Source organism: Ictalurus punctatus, chromosome 12 (assembly GCF_001660625.3).
Source record: "Ictalurus punctatus breed USDA103 chromosome 12, Coco_2.0, whole genome shotgun sequence".
NCBI lineage: Eukaryota > Metazoa > Chordata > Actinopteri > Siluriformes > Ictaluridae > Ictalurus > Ictalurus punctatus.
The window spans coordinates 11282535-11306633 of NC_030427.2; the positions used below are offsets into that span (position 1 = coordinate 11282535).

The window sequence follows — 24099 nt, forward strand, 5'->3', positions numbered from 1 at the left end:
ATTTACTGAAAAAAATGTTGACACGTCCAATACTTATTTCCCCCACTGTACCTGCACACACTAGAATAAAAAAAATAATAAATAAAAGAGCTGAGAGACAGGGCATTTCTGTGCTCCATCAACTGAAGTGTATCACATGTCAGTGTGCAGCTGATGAAGGACTTCTGCGCGAAACGTTCTGTTTCTAATCAACCTTTGTGTACACCAGACGTTTTCCAGCCTCTAAGATTATTAGTGTGGTAGCCTGAAGGTTCGGTCTGTCAGTTCGCAGATTCCCATATGGCTAGCTACCATTAGTGTTCTTGTAAGGCCATTAGTGTGTAGTTTATCAGCTGTTTCTCTGTAACTTCCAGGGAAGGTGCTGAGAGTGAGTGTGTCTGCTCAAATGAAACTGTAATTAGAGCCATTTGTATCTAAAATATTGGTGTAATGTAATAAAGTGAGAGTCACAATCTAATATTGTGAGTTATGATAATCCTCAAGACCACTAGTATAGGATAATACCATAGTATAGGAAGCATTTCAATTCCTTATACACACTTACATTTGCATGTTAAATCATTGTATTTGCAAATAGGAATCATGATTAAACTGGATGGTTCTATTCAGTTTTATGCCTGGAAAGACCTGATAGTCTGTTGCTATTTCACATAAATAAATAAAAAATGTAGCTACATGTACAGTAACAACACATAATGTGTTACATTGTTAAACCATACAATGACCATACTTCAACTCGATAGATATTTATTTGTTTATTTGATCTGAAATTGAAACACTTTATTACTGTTCTTAAGATTTCCACCTAAGTGTAATTTTTTTCCCCAAAGTTACTCATACTCTGAAAGTTCCCGCCCCCGCCACCCCCCGAATATAACTGTTATTTATTATGGGGCCAAGCAGTGAATGTGAGTAGACACCCTATTGTTATTCTATGTTTTCTTCTTCTTGTTCTTGTTGTTCTTCTGGCAACAGTCTCTATGGCAGCCCATACAACCGTCTGATGAAAGTTGTGATATTTGGCACATTGATTGGGGACACAACACATAACTCTCTTTCCACTGACACACATAAGACTCTGTTGTTTATAGGCCTATTTAAAAAATTATAATAATTTGCATTATTGAGATTTGGTTTAAACCCATTTACATCAATCTACAGGTCAAACAAAGCTGATAAATAAATAAACCCTAACGAAATGTAATAACTTGAGTGGGATTGTGGTGAGTTGTGATGTCATCACAGGAACAAACTTTTTTTTTAAATGACTATGCCAACACGCAGCTTGAAAACCCCAGCTATATTGCAATGACAAAATAACATTTAGTTAGAAATCTATTATTTCTGGTGGAATTTCCTCTTATTTTTTTAATTTTCCTCTTTAGAGAATCATTCAGCTAAATTAAGCATCAGCTAGCTGCTAGCACCATACCCATTTAGATAAGCCAGTCAAGTTTCCATGGTTATGGCATTGTCACACAAAAAATACTTTAAAGCAACCTGATTGCTTGCTCAATGTGTCAAGTCTTAATTTAGCCTAAACGCTGTGTATTTACGACTCAAGTGTTACAAGCAGAACTTAAATGAGTCAAGCAATCGATTTCCCTAAATCAAAAATGCATTCGTTAGAAAATATTTTTTTTAAAAACTAATTACAACATCTCAGCCACTAATATGTGTAAGGAATGCTCACTCTGGGAAACATTTATAAATAAAAAATTTGTAGTTATTATTACCAAGTACACGTCCTCTCTCAGAATATAACAGAATAGAACTCGATACAGAAGCATATGGAAGTCAGTAAATGTAACAAAAAGACACAGCTCAATAAATGTTGAGCTTTACATTACATCAAAAATGCTCTAATTGTAATTAAAACAAGTATTCAGTGACGATTCTTTCTATCAATGTTAAAAGAAAATTCACTGCATCACCACTTTTAACGTTTATTTCAGCAAGGCATTAGAAACTCAATTATACAGGCATGACACACAAATACATAAAACCAACGGTAGCACTTTATTTTACACTATGCTACATCCCTTGTATTTAATAGGTGAGTTTGTGGTAATTAAATATAATTAATGGTATATATGCATCCTTTTAAAGTGAACTTTGAAAGTAAGTTTTTTTTTTTTTTTTTTAAATACACTCACGTTTGTACAGCAGTACTTTAAGCCACAATACAATATCAGAGCTGAACAGATTTTACTGGACTTACATGCAATGCCTAATGCATACATTTTAAGATGAATATACTGTATAAAATACAGACTACAATCATCAGCCACTTGTATAAATCAAGAGCTACAGTTAATGCTCACATCAAACATCAGAACGGGGGAAAATTTGATCTCAGCGACATCAAATTTTTCTCAGTGGCAGGCTCCCTGCAATGGGACAGCTGAAGAATGGAAAAAGACCTTTCGTATACTGTAGCGTTCAATACGGTTTAGTATTTTTCCCCACATTGGACACATTGCACTCAAATTATTACTTGTAAGAATGATAAGTACTGCTGAACAAACCAAGTATTTATTATTTATTTTTTTAATATAAGTTACTATGCAGTTCAATCTTGAATCACCATGTACAAACCTATTAAATACAAAGTATTTGCAACACTGTGCAATAAAGTACAACCAAAACATGATATAAACACAAAAAGCTTGCAAAACCAACATATCCCATTCCCCTATGGAAAAAGTGTACAGTAAAAACCTCTCCGACGTCCACACTTTCATGCTTTCCTGCATACCTGACTTTAACGAAGGAAGGGGTGAAAAGAGGGATGGAGAGATTAACATGGTGTATCAGACATAACGTTTGTTATTTAAAAAAAAAAAAAAAAAAAAAATATTGTAATAAACATGTTCAGTAATGACACATTTGGAAATGCCCTTGAGTACCTCACTGACGTTTAGCCTTTCACAAAACGACAATATCATCCTAATTACTCGATGACAAATTGATTTTGCGTAATATCAGTCTCTTGAGACTGGTAATAGCATGTCGGCTGATCCAAATGCTGGAAAATGGGTCCCTTGATATCTGCAGAGATAGAGGAGTGTTGAGATCTAACCGCATGCTTTATTTTATATTTATATATATATATATATATATATATATATATATATATATATATAAATATAAAAAAACCTTTTTGGATCGTCAGCTACTGGGAGTCGGTGAAAGAACGCAACCCTGTGTGCGATATTAGCATGCAGATTTCCAGCATCTGGACTACGGCTTTAACCCACACACCGTAAAACAAAGCAGCTCAGAGAGCAGTGTCCATGTGTCACAGTTTTGACCTGGGTGATGCAACAATATAGTATTGCTATCACAATGAAACAGGTTAAGCTACACTTTCTCAATGTTTTGTGTATATAGTATGACGTGGACTAATTCCACTGTCACTCCCAGTACCAGAATTTTATGTTCCATATGTTTGGATGCTGAATCCAATTTTTTATGCTACCAATAGCTTACTTTTACTTTTAATAAAATCAGATTTTTATTGTAAAACAGCCATATTTCTTTCACTTACACTGTGAGAGTAAGAACTAAGAATCGTGGTGTGATATTGTTGACAACTAGTTTGTACGGTTTATGATTCACCCTGTCACTGGATTGTATAATGCTGTGTTGTTTCCCTGGTAGTCATGATACGTTGATCTATAATACCCTCTATAACTTCAACAGTATCATGATGATATTTTATGAAATTTGAACTGATTAGCTCTGATCAGCAGGGGTAAGCTATAATATAAAAAGAGACACATCAGAGCATTAATAACAATAATAATAATATTAAATTTCCCATTTCGTCGCCCAATGGAAACTGACCTGTAACTGAACAATGCTCCTGCACCAAACGGAAAAGGCAGACACTGCGAATTCAGGCTATTATCTGGAGAATGAGGCTATTAAACACTTTGGCCTTAATAAAGTCCATACAGAAGGCAGCAAATTGGCAAGTGGTGTAACTGCATGCCATTACAATCCATTGTCAGTACTGCTGGAAGCTACCTCTTTCTCGATCTGTCCTCTGTCGAGCCCTCACTGAGGTCCTGGACCTCTTGCTCCCTCGCTGTGCTCCGTGCCCCACATCTGATAGAACTGGGTGAAGTCGACGTAGGGCGGAACGCGGCCCGTCTCGTCTGGCTGTGCCGCCTGGCTCGCGCGCTGTCTGAAGAGGCTCCCGTCGCCCGAGCTAGAGCTGGAACTCTGCGTGTGTGTGTTGGACTGAAGCGTAGCCGTGGGACTTTGCCTGCACGCACAGGCGCAGAGACACATTAAGTTCTTATGATGGGTTATACAATGTGTACGTCTACTAAAGGAGTTAATGGGCTCAAAGGACCTATTAAGCTACAGGCTGTCTATGTGCAAACGTTTAATAGTCCTTGAACTGTATTAATCAAATTGAGGAGAAAGTTTTATTATTTGTAATAGTTTATACCTCAGAAATCAAATCTGATTTAATAAAACAGGAATTTATGTTAAGCAGTCCATTTACGTGGAAATTTTTTTTTAAAGTCTAACAGTGACGGCAAATGCCCATTTTTGAAGTGGGTTGATTAACTGTAACTTAAGCTCTGCCCTCCCACTGCCGACATACATGCACCAACGCTGCAAGAACAGGCTGATTCAATCTAAAAACCTTTTATGTTTCATTTTAATATTACACGTCTAAACAAGGGGAGTGATTATTATGCAGAACATATGAGCCATGTGTTTCTCTTACACTTAAGCCACTCTTTCACCACACGGTACAGCTCGACTCGCTTTACTTTTCTGAGCTTGCTTTTCCACTGCAGTTTAGTGCTGCCTCAACGTGGGAGCCGTTTTCATCTCGCCTTCATGCAGGAATAATGCTGTATTATTGAAGCCCTGTACAGATACACGGTCAGGCCGTATTCCAAATCCCTTTCCTGCTCACTGAACACGGACCCTATTAAGGATGTAAAATAACGGCGTTCTAGACTCTAATAGCGCTCGATATGACGAAGTTAGATTCAGTCGTGACAGGAGTGACTTCGATAAACGTCTGTTTGGAAATCAGTAACAAGTGAAATGTAAAAATCTAAGACAGAAACCTTTGTTGTAATTTTATCTGTAATGAGATAAACGATACATCATTTTCAATTGATAGTATATTACCGTACGCAAAGTATGTATTAAATGACATATTTATTCAGCCACAATATAGAACCACTCGTTAAGGAGAATTCCCTACTCCCTCAGTGCGTGGCTCACTTTTAGTATCGACTCGAGCCGTACTGTGCGCTGGAAAAGCGCCATTTAATGGGTGTAAACAGGGTCATCTGTTTGGGGTATCTCTCTACCAATGCAATGACAACTGTGCGACCACGACCTTCCTCAAAGGGGCATTGCACATGTCATAGCTATAATAAAATAAAAAAATGATGTGAATTGCTATTCAATGCTCCGTGCTGCAATCGGCCTCTGGAGAATGGTACAGGTGCGCTCTTCAAACAAATCTACACACAGAAAACCGGGGGAAAACAAACAGCAAACGCGCATTGCTACAAGGACCTCTGCATAAAATATTAATAGACACTTTAATGGAAAAGTGGACTGAACACGGAGCTCCGAGGGGAATGAAATGGACTGAACCATACCCAGGCGTGGGGGTGCCTCCTTCCAGTGTGGAAGCCGTGTTGGTCCCGTTGGTGAGTGTTCCCTGGGCTGGCATGACCAAAGACAGGGTCACGCTCGTCTTACTGGTGCTCTGGTTGTTCGAATAGGGCACAGACACCGGGTAGATACGCCCACCTGAAGGGAGAGAGAGAAAATGCCAAAGAGCAGGTTGTTAAAGAAAGATAGTAGACAGTAGAAGTAGATTGTATTATAAAAGAAGGGGGGGGGGGGGGGGCAAGTGCTTGATGCAATAAGGGAGAAATAAAAACAAAAAAAGACAGGTCAGAGAGGAAGGAAGAGAGAATGAGGTGAAGAGAGGAGAGAAAAGCCATTAAAGAAGACAGCCGGAAAGAGGGCAAGGAGAAAGAGGTTGGGGTAATATAGGAGAAATGAAATAGATGGCAGATAAGTGAGAGAGAGATCAGGGGAAGGAGAAGGAGAAGGCAGAGGGTGTTAAATAAAGATGGCTATGATATATGAAGGTGCTGCAACAATTCACTCTCAAAGATCCCACTGTCATTCTCTCGGTATTGATTTTTTACACTCTATAGTCTCATATAACTAGACTTAGAAACTGAACACACAAAACTCCAACGCATGAGTGAAAACACAACAAACATTCACCGGCCAGTTTATTAGGGACGCATTCGTGCTCATGCATGCAATTATTCAATCAGCCAGTGACTGAATGTCAGTGACTTTGACCGTGGTATTCTAGAGTACATAACAGTGCAGAAAGGGGAAAAAAAAATTAAATATCAGGGAGTGTTCAGTTCTCTGGGTGGAAATTCCTTACAGAGGAGAATAGTCAGAATGGTTTCAGCTGACACGAAGGCTATGGTAACTCAAATAACTGCTCTTTGCAAATGTGGCGAGCAAAAGCGTCTCCGAATGCTTTGAGGCAAATTGGCTACAGCAGCAGAAGACCACGTCGGGTTCCAGAATGCATCGGGCAGCTGAAGATATCATCTAAATATCACCTCACCTTCCAATCTTTAACAGTCTTCTGCGTTCTGATGTTTGACGTGAACATTAACTGGCCTGTATCTGCGTGACTTGGACGTGTGCTGTGACGCTGCCACGTGACTGGTTAACTGCATGGATGAACAGGTATACAGGTTCCTATTAAAGTGTACTTATAATAATGGTCTTTTCTTGTCCGGAAGATCTGTCTCGAACATAGCCAAGGTTAAAATCCTTTCTGTTATACAAATTGAATTGCCTTTTTATTTATTCATTTGACAAAGGGTCCCCCCCCCAAAGCCACTAATAAGTCAGGAAGAAGCAACCTCTTTTGCAAGTATAGCTTAAACCTGTTACATCTGAAAAGCAAATTATTTCAGGATGACAAAGTAAGTACCTTGGGGTTACTATAAAACCTTGTATATACATACACTCAGGTTTCTACCAATGGCAGGACTGACCCCACCTATTCAACTGTCAATCATTCCAGATTCTTATGCTGATTGGCTCATCTTCTGTAATTACTGACGGGGGTGTACTCTGGCGTCAAAATGTGGATTTCCTATGCAAAATACGTAAGGGTTGATAGGTCTGTATTACCGTAGCTAACACTTTTTTCAGGTGACAGGGCAGCACACTGGAGGGTTCATTTGGGTTCACAAATAATGTATTATTGTTTCATTCCTGTAATGGTAGAGAGGATTACAACAATGGTATGATGAAACCATCACGATGAGTATGATCTCTGAGACAGAGATACTAAAATCATACTCGTGTCTACAAAATGGGAACAATGTCAGATAGTTTACTAGAAGTTACTAAATTTATTTTTTTATTTTTTTCATTAGTTCCTTGGGCTTTACAAAATATGCAGAAATGACTGAATAAATATTCTACATGGATTATTTTTTATAAAATTATTATTATTAATTAAAAATTATTATTAAAAATTATTATTTTTTTTTAATAAAAGGATATGCCAACACGTCAGGGATTTGACCTAAACCTTCCGGTCACTGGTGCAGAACCTTAATTGCTGAGCTAACGCTGCCCTTATTAATCCACTGCTCTAAATGATGGGCCTACTCTTTTATTATGAAGACTAAAAAATAAAAACGCAAAAAGACAGACAGAGGGATGCAGGAAGCAGTGCAAGTGGCGACACACGAAGCGGTGCAAACAATGAATTGTGAAACAGACAAGACACAGAGGGGAGCAAACAGATCCAACTGTCTTTGTGCAAAATGAAATGCAATGCAATTTGTGCAAAATGAAACAGATTTTTCCAGTAAATGATAAAGCGAGTGTGTGTGCCAGTAACACAGCCCCAGAAGACATGTACCAAATAGTTAAAACGATATCTGTGGTATTACCAGTATCAGTACATATAATGGTGTAGTATTTTATAAAATGTTCTCAATAATTATTGGCACCCTTCATAAAAATGAGCATAAGTTCTCATTACTATCCATCCATCCATCCATCCATTCTGTGTACTGCTTATCCTTCGTAGGGTCACGGTGAGCTTGGAGCCTATCCCGGGGACTCGGGGCACGAGGCGGGGGACACCCTGGATGGGGTGCCAACCCATCGCAGGGGCACAATCGCATACACATTCACACACCACAGACAATTTACAGATGCCAATCAGCCTACAATGCATGTCTTTGGACTGGGGGAGGAAACCGAGTACACAGAGGAAAACCCCTGAAGCACGGGGAGAACATGCAAACGCCGTGCACGTGGAGCGGAGGTGGGAATCGAACCCCCAACCCCAGAGGTACGAGGTAAACATGCTAACCACTTCAGTCTTTGGTCTAACAAAGTTCTTCTCATTAGAACTACATTTCAAAATAAATTTTGAAATATATACAGTAAAATTATTAACATATTTTAAATAAATACAAATACAAAAACTGGTATTCTTGAAAGGAACTGCATCCATGGCCGGCTTTGCCAGGAGGTTCAGGCTTCAGGCGTCCTGGACTTTTAACCAGGCGTTCCGCCAAACAATATGTTTATATTACTGTTCGCTCATGTTCACGAAGGGTGCAGGACATTCTAGCGGACGCAGCATGTGGTTTGAGACGTAGCCGATTTACCTGCCATTTTTACACAACTGAAATCTGAGAAGTGTTGATCTGAAGATACTTTGTGCTTGCTTTGTTTGCTCATCTGAACAGCCAACCACAGGAATTTATCTCCCACTGGCCTGATGACTGAATGTGCTCTCAGGCTGCTGCCAGTGACATACCACACAAAACACGGAACACGACAGCTGGCTTGTTGTGTCAGGGCCTTTGGCTAGTGCTCTTTTGATGACGCCATCTTGTTAACCAGGACATAACAACGACTGACTAAAACATAGCTTGTAAATCCTTTTACATACCAAAAAACACAACATTTGGATAGAAACGGACCTCAGAATACACAGTTATATAAGACACAGAGAGACCAGATACGCACGCACGTACACACACACACACACACACACACACACAACCAGGGAGAGAGGGGCAAAGAGCGAGTTATGTTTACCTTGTGTTGGAGTAAGTGAGCCGTCTGATAGAGGGTAATTAATGGTGCGAATGAGCAGGGTCATGTCCTCGTGGCGTGAACACTGCACCGCTCTCTGTCTGGCATAGGCGTCATGATGCAGCCGCTTCACGCGCTCCACCACCGACTGGGCCACCACCTCCACGTTGCCCTGTTGGGCCAACTCCGCCGACACCATGGCAACCATCTCCTGAAAGAAGGAATTATGGGACATGGAGTCCATGGGAATAATCAGCGGCTACTTCCCAGCTCATCTGAGGGGCTTTCATAAATCACAATTAGTTCTACTGAAACTTTAAGCCAATAGCTTTTATATTACACACAAGTCCAGTCCATGTGACTCGTTCTTACTAATCATGGTTATTTTAGTTTTTCCATTGAATGCGCTTTTATCCGATTTTAACGAGGAATGCATGGACACGGTTAACGGTCTACAACTCTACCCTGTTTCCTCCACTGAGAATTTTAAAGGTAATTCTGACTTTATATCTCAGAATTGCGACACTATATCTCACAATTCTGACTTTTTTTCCCCTCACAATTACTAGTTAACTTCTCACAATTCTAACTTTATTGCTCACAATTGAGTTAATGTCTCACAATTCTGACATTTTTTCTCATAATTACGAGTTCATATCACACGATTTTGACGTTATTTCTCGCAATTACGAGTTTACAGCTCACAATTCGGACTTTTTTCTCGCAATTTAGACGAATGAATTACATGGATTACACAGGATGCACCTGTAAATAGGCTATATAAGAACAACACTCATCAGCTAGCCAAGACTAGAAAAAACATATGCACGTTACCTGATGTTAAAAAAGTGAGAATTGTGAAATATCAACTAATAATTGAGAGAAATAAATACAGAAATTGTGAGATTTAAACTTGAAATTTTGATAAATAAAAGTCAGAATTGTAAGATGCGAACTCAAAATTGCGAGGAAAAAGTCAGAATTGCGAGCTATAAAGTCGTAATTATCTTTTTAATTTTTTTTCTCAGTGGCAGAAACAGGCTTCAGTAGGAAAGACCACATAGAGATTGTTATTATCAGTTGAAAGACCAATCCATGTTGTGCTACAAACACATGCGGAAACGGGCTTCCATACTTTCCACCAAGTCCGTTTGCTGCGTCCGAATAAGAGTGAAATTGATACTTTTGTTCTGTTTGTTGTTTGGTCTGGAATTGTGAAAACCTCATTAAATGCTTTCAATTATTGGTTACAAATATGGTAATAGAAAAAGAACCAAACAAACCAATTTTTCGCTTCCTGCTGTCAAGTCCCATGCAACATTTCAGACAAATACCAGCTCAAATATAGACTAGACTCTCTGTACAGAATATATATATATATGCATTGGCATATCCCACTGGCATACAATGGTGATTAAACTATAAAAAAGCAGAAGCTTTATTATAAACTGCATTTGATTGGCAGTATATCAAACTCTACCATTACATTATTGTTGACATGTTATGAAAGGTGTTATCTTGCTGTTCTTATTGCTTTAATTAGAACTTTTCCATGTCCTGTAGCTTAATGGCCCAGTGTAAGTATAGAACATTATTCAATGTTTGTTGTCATGGTTACATTTCAGTATAGTTATGTAGTGTGAAGCACTAATTTAGAGCAGTGATCAAAAAACAGTGGATGGATACATCTGATCAGAAACAAATAACCTCTGCCTTTTAAAAAAAATATTTTCGTCTTTATATTACTAAGGTCTAAGAATATTACTTGCAGAGGAATGTAATTACTTATGCAAATAAAAACACACCTGATTGGCCTGCTCAGGTCCATGGGCTGCCTCGAGGGCCTTAATGAGCCCCTCTGACATCAGCAACAGGAAGCCTGTGACTCCGTCCAATGACTGGCCGCCGTGAATCTCGGGCTCTGCGATGATTGGCTTACTCTTGGCCGCACTAAGAACGGATAAGTTAAATACACAATCCATGATTTAACCATCAGGTTATGTAATCTCTCACATTACACAAAGCAACACTTCAGCAGACATTCATTGGTTCGTGTGAACTTTTGGGAAACCTGCTGAAATGTGCACTCTGTACAAAGCGTGTGTGTGTGTGTGTGTGTGTGTGTGTGAGAGAGAGAGAGAGAGAGAGACACACAGAGAGAGAGCGAGAGAGAAAGATCTGAATTAAAAGCAGCAACATCCTCTGCATGGCTGTGGCTTCCAGAAGGCAGGAAGTGGAGGTTTGTCTGAGCAGGTTAATGCCAGAGCAGACCATGAGGGAAGGAGGGGGGCGAGAGAGAGAGAGAGACAGACAGACAGACAAGCATAATCAGAGAGATGAACAGGTGCACGCTGCATCAAAACTCACTGAGACTCATTTTTCAACCTGGATATGAACAAGTGTATTCATAAATCATTCGCAGGAGCAGTTATGCAAGGAATGTGGCATTCATGAAAATACATTTAGCGCTGAAAAACTTTTTTTTATTATATATGGATTATATTGTCAAGTTTAAATGGCTTACTTATTCCAACTGATACGAATGGAATTAATGAGAACTCATTAATTAATGATTTGAAAAGTAAGCAGATTGAGAAAAATAGCTATTCAGTTAGAAAAGAGGTGGAATAAAATAAGAGAAAGAGTTAAGGCTGCACCCGAATATCCCTACTACCCTACTATAGAGTAGGTGAAAAGCAGTACGCCAAAGGAGTAGTACGTCCGAATTCTCAATACTCATAAAACAGTTGGTGAGAAAAACCCTGACCTACTGCTTCCACCGAGATTCTGCGGTATGGAAGCAGTGGACACTGCGCTATCCCATAATGCAACAGGCCTGGTGCGGAAGAGCTGTCTGAATCAAAAATGGCAGAAGGCAGTGCGTCGGATCTTTTTAAGTTCTAGGTCACATTACAGTGCCAACATGGCTGATGTGGTACGTCCAGATTGTGCTCATGCTACACGATTATGCTGTTCAGTACATATCGATGGCCGAGCAGGAGGTACTGAATCGAACGCAGTAGGTACTCTCACAGTACGCCATTTCAAACGCAGCCTCAGTCTAAGGCTGCCGATGCTCTGCAGTGGCTTAGCTGCATTACTGGGAGATTTAGCTCTGTGGGGTTTGACGTTTATGGCGTTTTGTGGGCATCGCTATTGATACTTCTGCTGTGTCCTGAATGAGCTGATTGGCATTTATCAACATATACAGATGAAAATCAGTGTTGGTGAAACTTTTGGAAACCTGGTGTGAATTTGGCCTGTGAGAACATTTACACACTAAGATTGACAGTGTGAAAAAGGAAAAAACAAACAGATTCTGAGGTTCAAGTACTAGGGATAGTTCTTAAAACACTGAAACATCAAAACGTCTAGCCTAATATGGTTAGCTGCTTATTTTTATGATACAAAAAACTAGGCTGCAACAACTAATCGGAAAAAATCAATAATAATCGATAAATAAAATAATCGACAATGAATGTCATTATTGTCATTAGTTGGGTCTGTGACATCACTGTGGATATCCCCCCTTCAGTGACGTCCCACACAATGGTGAAAAACACATTTCTATGAATGAAACACATCTGAGAAACAGCGGAGGTCAGAGTGAGCTGCTGCTGAGGGAAAAGTACACGATCCACGTCGTCCAAAACATGAGAGTGTTTTATATTAAGCGCTTCAAACTTACTTCTAAGTTTATTAACGCGGCTTGTCGTGTCAGACGCTGCAACAGAAGCGTGTGCTGTTTAATGTGTTCCAGACATGTTTTCTTCAGCACAGAAATGACATGTTTACCTTTATATCCTTATCTGTAAATGTTCGAAATTCACGCCAGTATTTCCATTTTACATAAAGTCTCGTCCTGACAGCGAGCGAGTCTCCGTTAAACTTCACTGAATGAGCGCGAGTCCACGCATACGCGTCAATCAAACAGAGAAAGGAAACGCAATAACTCTGACTAAAATATTCATTTTGATCAATATATGTTGTATGATTCTATATTTAGAAACAAATGCAATAGTGTTTTTATGAGAGCAGAAACTGTAATGGGGTTAGAACATGTAATTGTATATAAATATAAGAAGTGGCATACATTTACAAAATACAGTAACATGTTACTGTGCTGAAATGAGTGAATGTGTGTGTTACTGCAGAACATTCAGTTAAGTGTTAACATTCAGTTAACACTTAGTTTCTGCTTTTGTTTTTCTTTGTTTTACATTTTTAATAAAGTGATTTAAGTTCTGCTTTAAAGTTTGTGGATAATCAGTTGTTGTTTTTTTGTTTTCAAATTATAATGTTAATATTTTTTAAAAAGTCCTTTGCACAATGTATAGCATAAACCATATAGATACATTTAATACCTTTTCATAGCCTTCAATTTACACAAAGTTTGAAGGACAACATAGAATGTGACAGAACATGGGGTTTTTCTAAAAAATACAGAAAATAAAAATGGGACTTTTAATCCAACTAATCAATTAATTGAAGAAATAATAGTCAGATTAATCGATTATCAAAAATAATTGTTAGATGCAGTCCTAACATAAACCAAAACATAACAATCCGATTTCATCATTTTCACATTTGTAAACAAAAACAGTTGTCATGACCAGCAGAAATCCCCAATCTGCAGTAGATCAAACATACAGGAAATACAATCACTCAGAAACATAAATTATTCATTCTCTACATTCTAGCTATAATAAACATTATGTAAAATAAAATGCCTGGGATCGTAATGAAATGAATATGATGTATATTTTAGCTTTAAGCAAGCATAATTTAGGAGGGTGTGTCAAAGTATAAATAATTATGGTATATTTATTTCCTTTGAACCCACCTCAGGACATCGATGTCTGTGTAGTTGAATTTCACCTTGTAGTCTCCTATCCGCCTCAGACTGCTCTGGCCTGCGATTATCCCTGTCTGTCTGAGCCGATTTGGGTCCAGACCTGAAAGAAAGAGAGAGAGAGAGAGAGAGAGAGAGAGAGAGAGAGAGAGAGAGAGAGAGAGAGAGAGAGATTCATCTAAGAGAAAATGACACATTCAGAGTAACAGAAGACAGCCCACACACCAGTGTGTGTGTGTGTGTGTGTGTGTGTGTGTGTGTGTGTGTGTGTGTGTGTGTACTCACCTAGCTGAGCCAGTCTGCCCAGCTCATCTTCATTATCGGTTGTGTGGGCTCGTCCAATCTGAATCACCTGATTCTGACGGTCACTGGTGTACTTGCACAGCAGAGCTCGATTGGTGCCTGAGCAGTACCACAAACACACACACACACACACACACACACACACACACACACACACACACACACACACACCCCAATATGTTACTCAGACTGATTTCGCTGCAAAATAAGCAAAAGAATGTAAAAATCCAAACATGAAGTGGAGAGCTGTTTTAGGAAAATAATCATGGCTATAACAAGCATGGGGTGGTGTGATGCCCTTTCCAATAACTGCACACCCTGAAATGTTTTTGTTTCTCTTATACCACATCAATTATCAATTCCGTTATAGCAGCTTGTCATGTTACTTAAAATATCGGAACGTGTGACTGTAAAATGGTAAATGGTCTGCACTTATATAGCGCTTTTATGCAAAGCGCTTTACACCGTGTCTCATTCACCCATTCACACACACGGTAGCAGAGCTGCCATGCAAGGCGCTAACTTGCCATCGGGAGCAACTTGGGGTTCAGTGTCTTGCCCAAGGACACTTCGGCATGTAGAGTTACGTGGGCCGGGAATCGAACCGCCAACCCTACGATTAGTGAATAACCCGCTCTACCACCTGAACCACAGCCGCCCTGTGAATGTTTCTTGTTGTGCAGATGTGCCGTGTTAGATTGGTCATTTAAACCATTAACAAGCTCTGAATGTCTACTCTTGGTTTGAGCGCTGGGTTTTGCCTGTGAAGACTGCATTTGTTGTTAAAAAAGATCAACTAACCTGAACACCAGAGTGTTGTCTATGGGAAAAAAGGTAAGCCATTTTGAAGCTGAGATTTGTTGTATGGGCATAACCAATACAACAATTTGGAATGTTCTGAAAAAATTTAAATAAATAAAAACACTGGTGTTCTAATATCAAGACAACGAACAGGTCGGCCAAAACAACAACAGCTGATGACAGAAACAATGAAAGAGCTGTGAAGAAAAACCCCAAAACAACAGTCAGTGACATCACTAATAACCTCCACAGGTCAGGGGTGAAGGTATCACAATCCACCGTTCAAAGAAGCCTTTGAGAGCAAAAATATAGAGGCCATACCATAAGATGAAACCACTCATCAGCAGTAAGAATCGGAAAGCCAGATTGGAATTCACAAAGAAATATACAGATGAGCCACAAAAGTTCTGGAACCAAGACTGACCTCTAGCAAAGTGAGAGAAAGGCCAAAGTGTGGAGAAATTAAGGATCCGCTCTGATGCTGCTATGATCTAAAATATGCGAGCTCATTGGTCACGCACGGTGGATTTAGTGTCATGGCTTGGGCTTTCATGGCTGCTTCTGGAACAGACTCACTGATCTTTATTGATGAGCTAACTCATGATGGTAGCAGCAGAATGAATTCAGAAGTTTTCACAAACATTCTTTCTGCCATTTTACAAAGAAATGCCTGCAAATTTATCAGGAGGAACTTCATCATGCAGCAAGACAATGATCCAAAACACGCTGCCAACTCAACTCAGGACTTTATCAGGCAAGAAAAGTGGAAGGTTTTAGACTGGCCAAGTCAATCACCAGACCTTAACCCAACTGAGCATGCACTTCACCTCCTGAAGAGGAGACTGACCCAGTAAAACAAACAACAACTGAAAGACACTGCAGTAAAAGCCTGGGAAAGCATCATAAGAGAAGAAAACAACAGATTGGTGATGTCAGTAGGTCGCCGGCACGATGCAGTTACTGCAAGCGAGGCACATGCAACCAAATATTAAGTGTTATTTACTTTACGTAAAACTATCTGTTCCGATACTTTCCTACCTAAATATCAGGTGGTCTGCCAACAAAGGTGCCGTGTTCACTCATATGATCCTCTACAACGTGTTTTCTTTCACCCCGAGTATAAAAAAAGAAAGAAAGTAAGTTTTCATTCGTTCTCTTCTATATCGAGGTGATATCAACTTCAACTGCATTAACATATCTGTCTCAGCAATTACCAAGACAACCTAACCTACGGCAATGCACTACTTTGACCACAGCTTGACCTTTACATAAAGTCAAACCCACATGCAGAACAGAGAAATGAGGGATTTTAATGTCAAGCTCACAGGGGGAAAAAAAGGCAAAAGGTCTGTGTGTGTGCTCTGTTTATAGCTTGAGGGAAAACAAAGCAATGTCTGAATAGACAGCAGCACTCTTGGAGGGGAATCGGATCGAGAGCTAAATGGTATTTACGAAGTTTCCCGCAGGATAATATTACATAACATGACCTTGAGGTGTGGGCAATATGACCTACTGCTATCCTAAGACGTGACAAACAATCTGATGTAGAAAAGTGAATTTTAGCTGTCAGACTATTATCATTAAATGATAGGTATTTATATCCGTACTGTACTTAAGTATATATATCCCATATTCCATTGCTTTTTAATCAACTGTAGTTTGTCAGGTGCAGTGTCCTCGAATGTCCAAATCAATCACCTCTCAATTTCTAAACATGGCTATATTCTAAATATTTTCATTTTCCCCATACTGGTCACTTAGAATCCTTATTCCTAAAAGGCTATATTCAACCATAGCTTTTATAATTCCTATTTTTATGCATGATTATTATTATTGCATTCCAATGTTGCACAAATATGCCATATTTTATATTTATTTATTTTAGTTATTTTATTTTAGTGGTTCTTATTATTTGGATATTCTAAAAATTCAAAGATATCTACAAAGTGGATTTTCTGTGTGTCAAACACACAGAATCGATGTATGTGTGTGTGTACGTACCCACATTAGCGATGTACAGCTTGTTGTTCAGAATGAGAGCGACTACAGCTGTGGCTCCTCCAGACACCTCCTGCTCCAGATTCTTCAGCCTCTCTGCAATTTTTTGACTCTGAGGAGACAGCTGATGAAACATTGCCCCCTGGAGGACACAGAGAGGATCAGCATTACTTAATTTATGCTCATGAGACCCTGGGTTTGAGTATGTTTTCACATGGTGTTGTCTAATTATACAGTGCTCACATTCCTTAACGTTATCTACTGCTAATAGATTTAAAAAAAAAAAAAAAAATCCTCAAGAATGTACCAAAGCATTTACAAGCGCTCAGACTGGGTCTTAGGAAGGTTCATAATGTCTTGTATTTTGGTAATCATTTGTGTATTTCTTCTAGTATTCTCGTACATGTTGGATAACCCACCCTTAAACTATGCATTGTGTAAAATGTGGCATGAAAACTGTGCACTCTGTTTGTGAGGAAAAATGAGCAACTACGTAACAATTATACACACTCAGAAATATAAAGCTACACAAATATTCAGCTTGGAACCTTCATTAGATTAAAACAGAGGGTTTCTCTTTCATTTATTCAGTGCTGAATGAAACAGCGTGTCGAATTTTATTTGTATTTCAATACCTGGCTTGGCGTGACCTCTGCTGTACTACAGCGTGTAGCGCTTTACACGCCGGTCTCATGTTCAGAAACAACAAAAGGAATTTTCTATTCATGAATTCATTTTGTGTGTGGGACCTTGAAAGACGCTGCTGTAACTATTCCCTTTGCCATGTGAGTGTGTTCTCACCTCTGGGAGTTGCGCTTGAAGGTTGGCCTTTTCTGCCAGTGCGTCATCGATGGTCTCAAAGTAACTCTTCTCCACTACATCAAAAGCCTTGAAGACACCGACACAGAGAAATGGAAGGACCAAAAAAAAAGAAAAAGACATTCCTTACACATTCATCTACACAGAATAACGATAAGTCATGTCTGATTTAACAACATCTCATTCGAACACGACAGACGCAAGCAGTCATTTTTAAAGCTTCCAAAGAGAGTCCTTTTCAGGACATAGAAACTGGTCATAAAGTGCCATTTTGTGTTATTTTGGTCTTCATAATTTTCTAAGGGTATGCAACGTTTGCACTATACTGTAGGTTAGATATAAATATACAAACGAGTTTAGGTGTGAAAGCACCAGAAGGTTCCTTATTAGCATCAAAACATCACCACTATGTCACAGTAAAGCAAATTATGAACATGAAAAAGCATCACGTCAAGTCAATTCGACAACAATCAACACATCGTGTTTACTGACATCTTAATTAAGTATACATTGTAAAGGTTTTAAGAGGCATCCTGCCAGTACAGAAGCCTTATCTATACCAATCGATACTAATTATCTATATCTACCAAAGACTAATTTAAGCAAAAACTACTCAAATGTTATTAATTGTACTCTACTGCAGCATACATAGTCAAAACTGTTACGATCTATGTTATTAAACATATAAAAGATATTAAACATACAAAAAGATCGACTGAGTTACTGACTGAATTACTGACCGAGTTACTGACTGACTTAATGAATGAACAACTGACTTACTGACCAACTATCTGACTTACTGTCCGTCATACTGAATGACTGACTGACTTATTGACCGATTGATTTACTTACTGAGACTTACGGATCAATTTACCGCCCAACTATATTGCTGTTTGGCTTACTGACTGACTGACTGACTGACTTACTGTCCAACTAACTGACTGAATGACTTACTATCCATTACTATACTGACTGACTGTCATGCTGAACGACTGATCTACTGAATGACTGACTGCCTGACTGAATTGCTAATTGACTAAATTACTGACAGATTGATTTATTGAAAGACTGACTTGCTGACGAATTGACTGACCAAATGAGCAACTTACTGACATACTGGCTGAATGAGCAACTTATTGATCAACCGACTGACTTTCAGAAAGACTGACTGCTTTACTGTCTGAAAAACTGACTTACTGCCTGGCCAACTGACAGACTTACTGACATACCATCCAACCAACTTAGTAAAAGACTGACTGACAGATTGACTGACTTACTATCCAACCCAATGCCCAACTTACCGAAAGCCTGCTTACTGACAGACTTTCTGGAGCAACCCTTGTGCGACTGTGGCTGATTCTGCAGTGATTAAAAATGCCGGTTACCTGTGTGAGGATGCGACGGACGTCTGCGTCAGAGTGGTTAGAGTTGAGCTGGCCAAGTAGAAGCTCTGCAGTCAGACACTGAGACACGAAATTGGCCACTCGGCAGCCGTCGTAACCATTAAACACCCCATACAGGAAACAGCCATCGGTACTGTTGGGCAAAATTAATAGGATTGAGTTAATCTTTCATAGACCTGCTGTTCAGGTATTAATAAAACAGGGGTCAATTTTCGAGGACATGGATCAATCCAATAGAATAACTGCTGGATCTGAAAACAGATAAGTTGGTTGACAACTCCGGTCCTGATCGCAGGAGCTGCTGGTTTTGTGTTTCATATCTCACATGAAGCGGAAGTGGCCGTCCTCGTTAGGGTGCATTTGGTTGCTTTTGCCATCGGGGCTGTACACACAGTTTGGGGCCGTGCCCACACCGCACAGCTGGCACAGGGGCAGGTCATCTGTCCAGCTCTGGTGCTAAAACACACAGCATGAAGTCCAGAACACAGTGTTAATACATTTCAAAATGAGCTGCTCATCCTCCAAGACATATAGTAGACGTTTCAATTTCATAAACGAGTGCTTATCTGCAGCATTTAGAGTTTCAGAGAGCTGCACTGGGTCCATGAAGCAAAACTAATACCAGTATAAAGCACATTCTAAGATGACTATAAGGCTTAAATACCTAATAGGAGCTTTTCTTTCTGTTTATGTTTCTTGTTATAAGTGCACGCTGACAGTAGACAGAAGACAGTAGCCTCGACAGTAGAGGTCAACCAATGATCGGCACCGATAACAGATGGCTGGAACTCGGTTATCGGAAAAAATCCACACCGATAGTTTTTTTCCCTGGTTGTGTCCATTGTGGAGTGGCTGAGAAGGGTCCTCTGAAATTATACAGTACGAGAGCGGACTCTAGAGGCGAAATAACAAACATCGCTGACCAATTTTGTTGTGTTATTTGAAGTCATTTTGGATGTCTCTATTTTTTTTGTTATTTGGAGTGTTACTTTTTGGTTCAGTTTGGATGTATATCTTTTATTTACTTTAACATTTATTAATACACTGCCTGCCCCCCCCCAAAAAAGGTTGCCGTTTGGATTTAAATAAGCAAATACGTAAGAGCCTATGATTGGATCATTATTGCAGTGATTAATATGTTTCAGCTTCTCATTTCTTAAACAACCAAGTCGGAAGACATATCTCGTGCTCGTGGAAAAGATGTTACTGTGTTTCAGAAAGGGGTAAATTATTGGCCTGCATACACCAAAGAAAATAACTAAGTGTCACGTCCCGAGACGTAAGGGAGTTGAGTACGGAAGCAGGTGCCGGAAAAGACGTATTTATTAAAAGAGACAAAGGCAGATAAATCCAAATCGTAATCCAAAACGTAGCCAATACAGGCAAAGAGTCAGGCGATCGGCAAACAGGCATAAACGGGGCAAAGCAGGAATCAAAGTCACGGTCACGGAAAACAGGGTCAAGAAACAAAACAAGATACATGAGCTATGACTATGGACTGGGAGCGGAAAACCAGCGTGGACTATAAGAACTAATCTAATGTGAAACTAACTATAATCTAACACGGAACATAACATGGACAATGCATCTAACTATCTCTATCATATCTAACGTAATACTCCGCACCGGTTACTGGGAGGTGCGCGGTATATAAGCAAACATAATCAACTTTAATTGCTGACGGCCGACACCAATCTAGTCACTTGCTCGAACAACAGCCAATGACAGAACAGGAAGGAGACAGAACAGAAACATAACAGATGCACGTGTCCACAGTAAACAATGTCACAGTTGTCAAAATCCGAAGAGCATGCGCTCGCTGAGCACTCGTGCCCGTAGCTCGTGAATGCGCGCGCCCTCTCATCTCTCCGAACGTACTGCCAGACAGGGCGATCGTGCCACTAAGCTTGCTGAAATCCCTGGAATTGGGTTAATGACTGTCCAACGCATTATTATAACCTGGAAGGAGAGTGGTGAACTGTCAACTTTGAGGAAGAAACGTATCTGAAAAATGAATGTTCAAAATCTTAAATGATCGTGATCGGAGCTCTTTAAAACACTTGGTGAATTCACATTGTAAAAAAAAACAAACAAACAATGTTTAATAGTGAAAGTAAGAGCATTTCCACGTGCACAAATGCGACGAGAACGTACAGGATTGGGACTAAACCACAGTGTGTCCTAATCAGCGTGAGGCTAATCAGATAAAAACGACTTCAATGTGCAAGGGAGCATAAAGATTTGACTGTGGAGCGATGGAAAACAGTCATGTGGTCTGACGAGTCCAGATTTACCCTATTCCAAAGCGATGGGCGCATCAGGTTAAGAAGGGAAGCGCATGAAGCGAATCACCCATCATGCACAGTGCCTATTGTACATGACTGTGGAGGAAGTGTTATGATCAGGGGTGGCTTCAGCAACATTATGCAGCAATAAATAAACCAAAATCATTTTTACACCTGAATTGGCCACCACAGAGTCCTGACCTTAACCCCATCGAAAGTGTTTGGGACGTGCTGGAGAAGATTTCATGGAGCGGTTTGACTCTCCCGGCCTCAAAACAAGATCACAGGCAAAAAACAATGCCACGATGAACACGCGCTGTAATCAAAGCTAAAGATGGTGCGACGAAATTTGAGAGTTAGCGACTTTTCTTTGGCCGGGAGGTGTACTTAATATATATTAATATTCATATATCTATTTCATTTTTTAAAAGTACAGTACGTTTTCATGGTAAACTCAGTACAGTGTAGTTTTGTAATGCAGTTGCTTTCCTTTGAGTGTTATGTTTTCATTCAGAATCGATTTGGGAATCGGTTGATTAATCGATTATCGGCAGGTAAGTCCTGCCCAACTTAAAACCACTAATCGCTCGACTTCTACTTGACAGGTTTACCAGATTTGTGCTATACAGTACATGTGTAATAACATCCAGAACCTTCTCAAACACATCTATATTGCTCATGTTCACTGATTTATGAGTTCTGAGAACATTCTGTACCTTTAACATCCTACTAACTCACCGCTGAAGGCCACTAGTTTATCGGTTTATATAATTTTAGGACTTCTATGTCGGTCAGTTTAGCCAAGTAAACGTATAGTGTCTAAATCCCAAATCGTCACATACGGGACAAGTAGTGCACTAGAAAGGGCGCAGAAACTAATTTTTCATGCGCTGTGTAGTAGGGAGTATTAGTGCCGTTTGGGATTGAACCCACGAAAGTTAGCAATGCTAACCTGTTTCCAGTAACATCACTGCATATTTAATTTCGTAAAGACACTGCAAAGTGCAAACAGTCTCCAAAAGTTACATACTTAATTCTTTAGCACAGTATAATTATTCATTTATTTTTTCTTCCTCTTTAGATATGACTAACTAGGCATAGCAAAGTAGACAAGTGTTATATGGATATTTAAATGCTAGCAGGCTAACTAAACAAGTGTTATACTTCATTTTTTGACAGCGTCAAAACAAGACCAAGTAGCTAGATTTGTAAATAAACAGCATGGTACAAAGAGAGGGGAAAAAAGGCGACAATGTGTAATTGTTGGCTTACACTATGCATCAGTGGCTTGCGCGACGCCGCCATCTTGAAGCGGAAACGGGACTTTTAGGATTTCGTAACCATTCGGACACGTTCGGTAATCTTCGGCTACAGGGCTCAGTTTCAAACATCTACACCACTGTAGGTGGTACACTAGCATGAGGGGCGTTTAAGGGCCACCGTTTAAAAAGAAATCTACAAGATGTTAAGAATAAAGTTGTAGTTCAATGAGAGATATTTTTTGTAAACCCTGCTGGGGGGGAAAAAACGCCAGTGGAAACAATCACAGAAATCGTCATTTCCCCCCACTATACATACCATTACATATCATCAGCTAACCATTAAAACCATCACCATTATTGGTCCTTAATGGTATCCACTAGACATAACATGCCGCCGATAGAAGTCAACAAATTACCAGAAGAGACCCACAGGGACCATTACAGTTTCCATTCAAACCAATGCAATTCCCATTAGAACCATTAAAACCATTACAAGTTGTATGAGGGTTTCTATTGTTTTGTTTGATTTTTCAGCACAGAAGACACTACTAACACTAATAATGCTACTTCTATAAATAACAATGACTCCCACTCATGACACACACACACACGCATTCACACCTAACCCAGATAGCAAGATGACATTGATTTAATGTTGAAATTTCATCAAATCATCATTTTGGTTGACGTTGAATATTCAGTGCTAAATAACATTGAATCAATGTTGATAATTCATTGCATTTCATTGTTGAAAAAACAATTGGTTAGCTTTATTTCCCCACTGATGGGGCTTCGATTTAATGTCAATAAATCGAATTGTTGTAAGTCACTTTGTTATGCAGTTTATCATAATCTGCTACAGTTGTATTTTTATTCGATGTTAAATAAGTGATTTAAGCTGAACAAATATTGATTTTGTACCCATCTTCATCATTTTATTATTTTTTCTTCATTGAAATAACATTATTTCAGGGTGTAAACCTGATGAAAATTTCAACATTTCAACGCTGATTGATAGTTAGGTTGATGCATTAACATTGATTCAATGTTGATTCAGTGTTGGTCTGCTATCTGGGAAGGGCAGTTTAGCATAGCCAATCCACCTACTGGAATATTTTTGGGAGGTAGGAGGAAACTGGAGAACCCAGGTGAAGCCCACATAAACATGAGACATGAGAACACAAGAGAAAGTGATCCACGAATAAAATCACAGA

At 39.4% G+C, this 24099-nt stretch overlaps 1 protein-coding gene across 2 annotated transcripts; it reads right to left on the bottom strand.

Annotated features, from left to right (window-relative positions):
- Window positions 1-1933: 1933 nt before the first annotated feature.
- On the bottom strand, window positions 1934-22970 carry tab1 (TGF-beta activated kinase 1/MAP3K7 binding protein 1). 2 transcript variants are annotated; one of them, XM_017482335.3, is made up of 11 exons: window positions 22896-22970; window positions 19664-19794; window positions 19321-19471; window positions 17918-18004; window positions 17120-17258; window positions 14300-14416; window positions 14006-14117; window positions 10968-11112; window positions 9166-9373; window positions 5646-5799; window positions 1934-4273 (listed from the first exon to the last, which is right to left on the bottom strand). In XM_017482335.3, exons 1-11 carry the CDS (start codon window positions 22926-22928, stop codon window positions 4063-4065), a joined length of 1488 nt encoding a protein of 495 aa, XP_017337824.1. In that variant the 5' UTR covers window positions 22929-22970; the 3' UTR covers window positions 1934-4062. The 2 variants fall into 2 exon arrangements, with proteins under 2 accessions (XP_017337824.1, XP_017337825.1); XM_017482336.3 differs by lacking the exon at window positions 22896-22970 and adding an exon at window positions 20003-20194.
- Window positions 22971-24099: the final 1129 nt, after the last annotated feature.

Excerpts from the sequence above, each read along its gene's own strand:
- tab1 (XM_017482335.3), bottom strand. The coding sequence starts at position 22,928 with ATGGCGGCGTCGCGCAAGCCACTGATGCATAGT. Across the intron at positions 11,113-14,005 it reads ACAGACATCGATGTCCTGAG|TGCGGCCAAGAGTAAGCCAA; the intron begins GTGGGTTCAAAG and ends ATCCGTTCTTAG. Across the intron at positions 4,274-5,645 it reads GGAGGCACCCCCACGCCTGG|GCAAAGTCCCACGGCTACGC; the intron begins GTATGGTTCAGT and ends CTGTGCGTGCAG.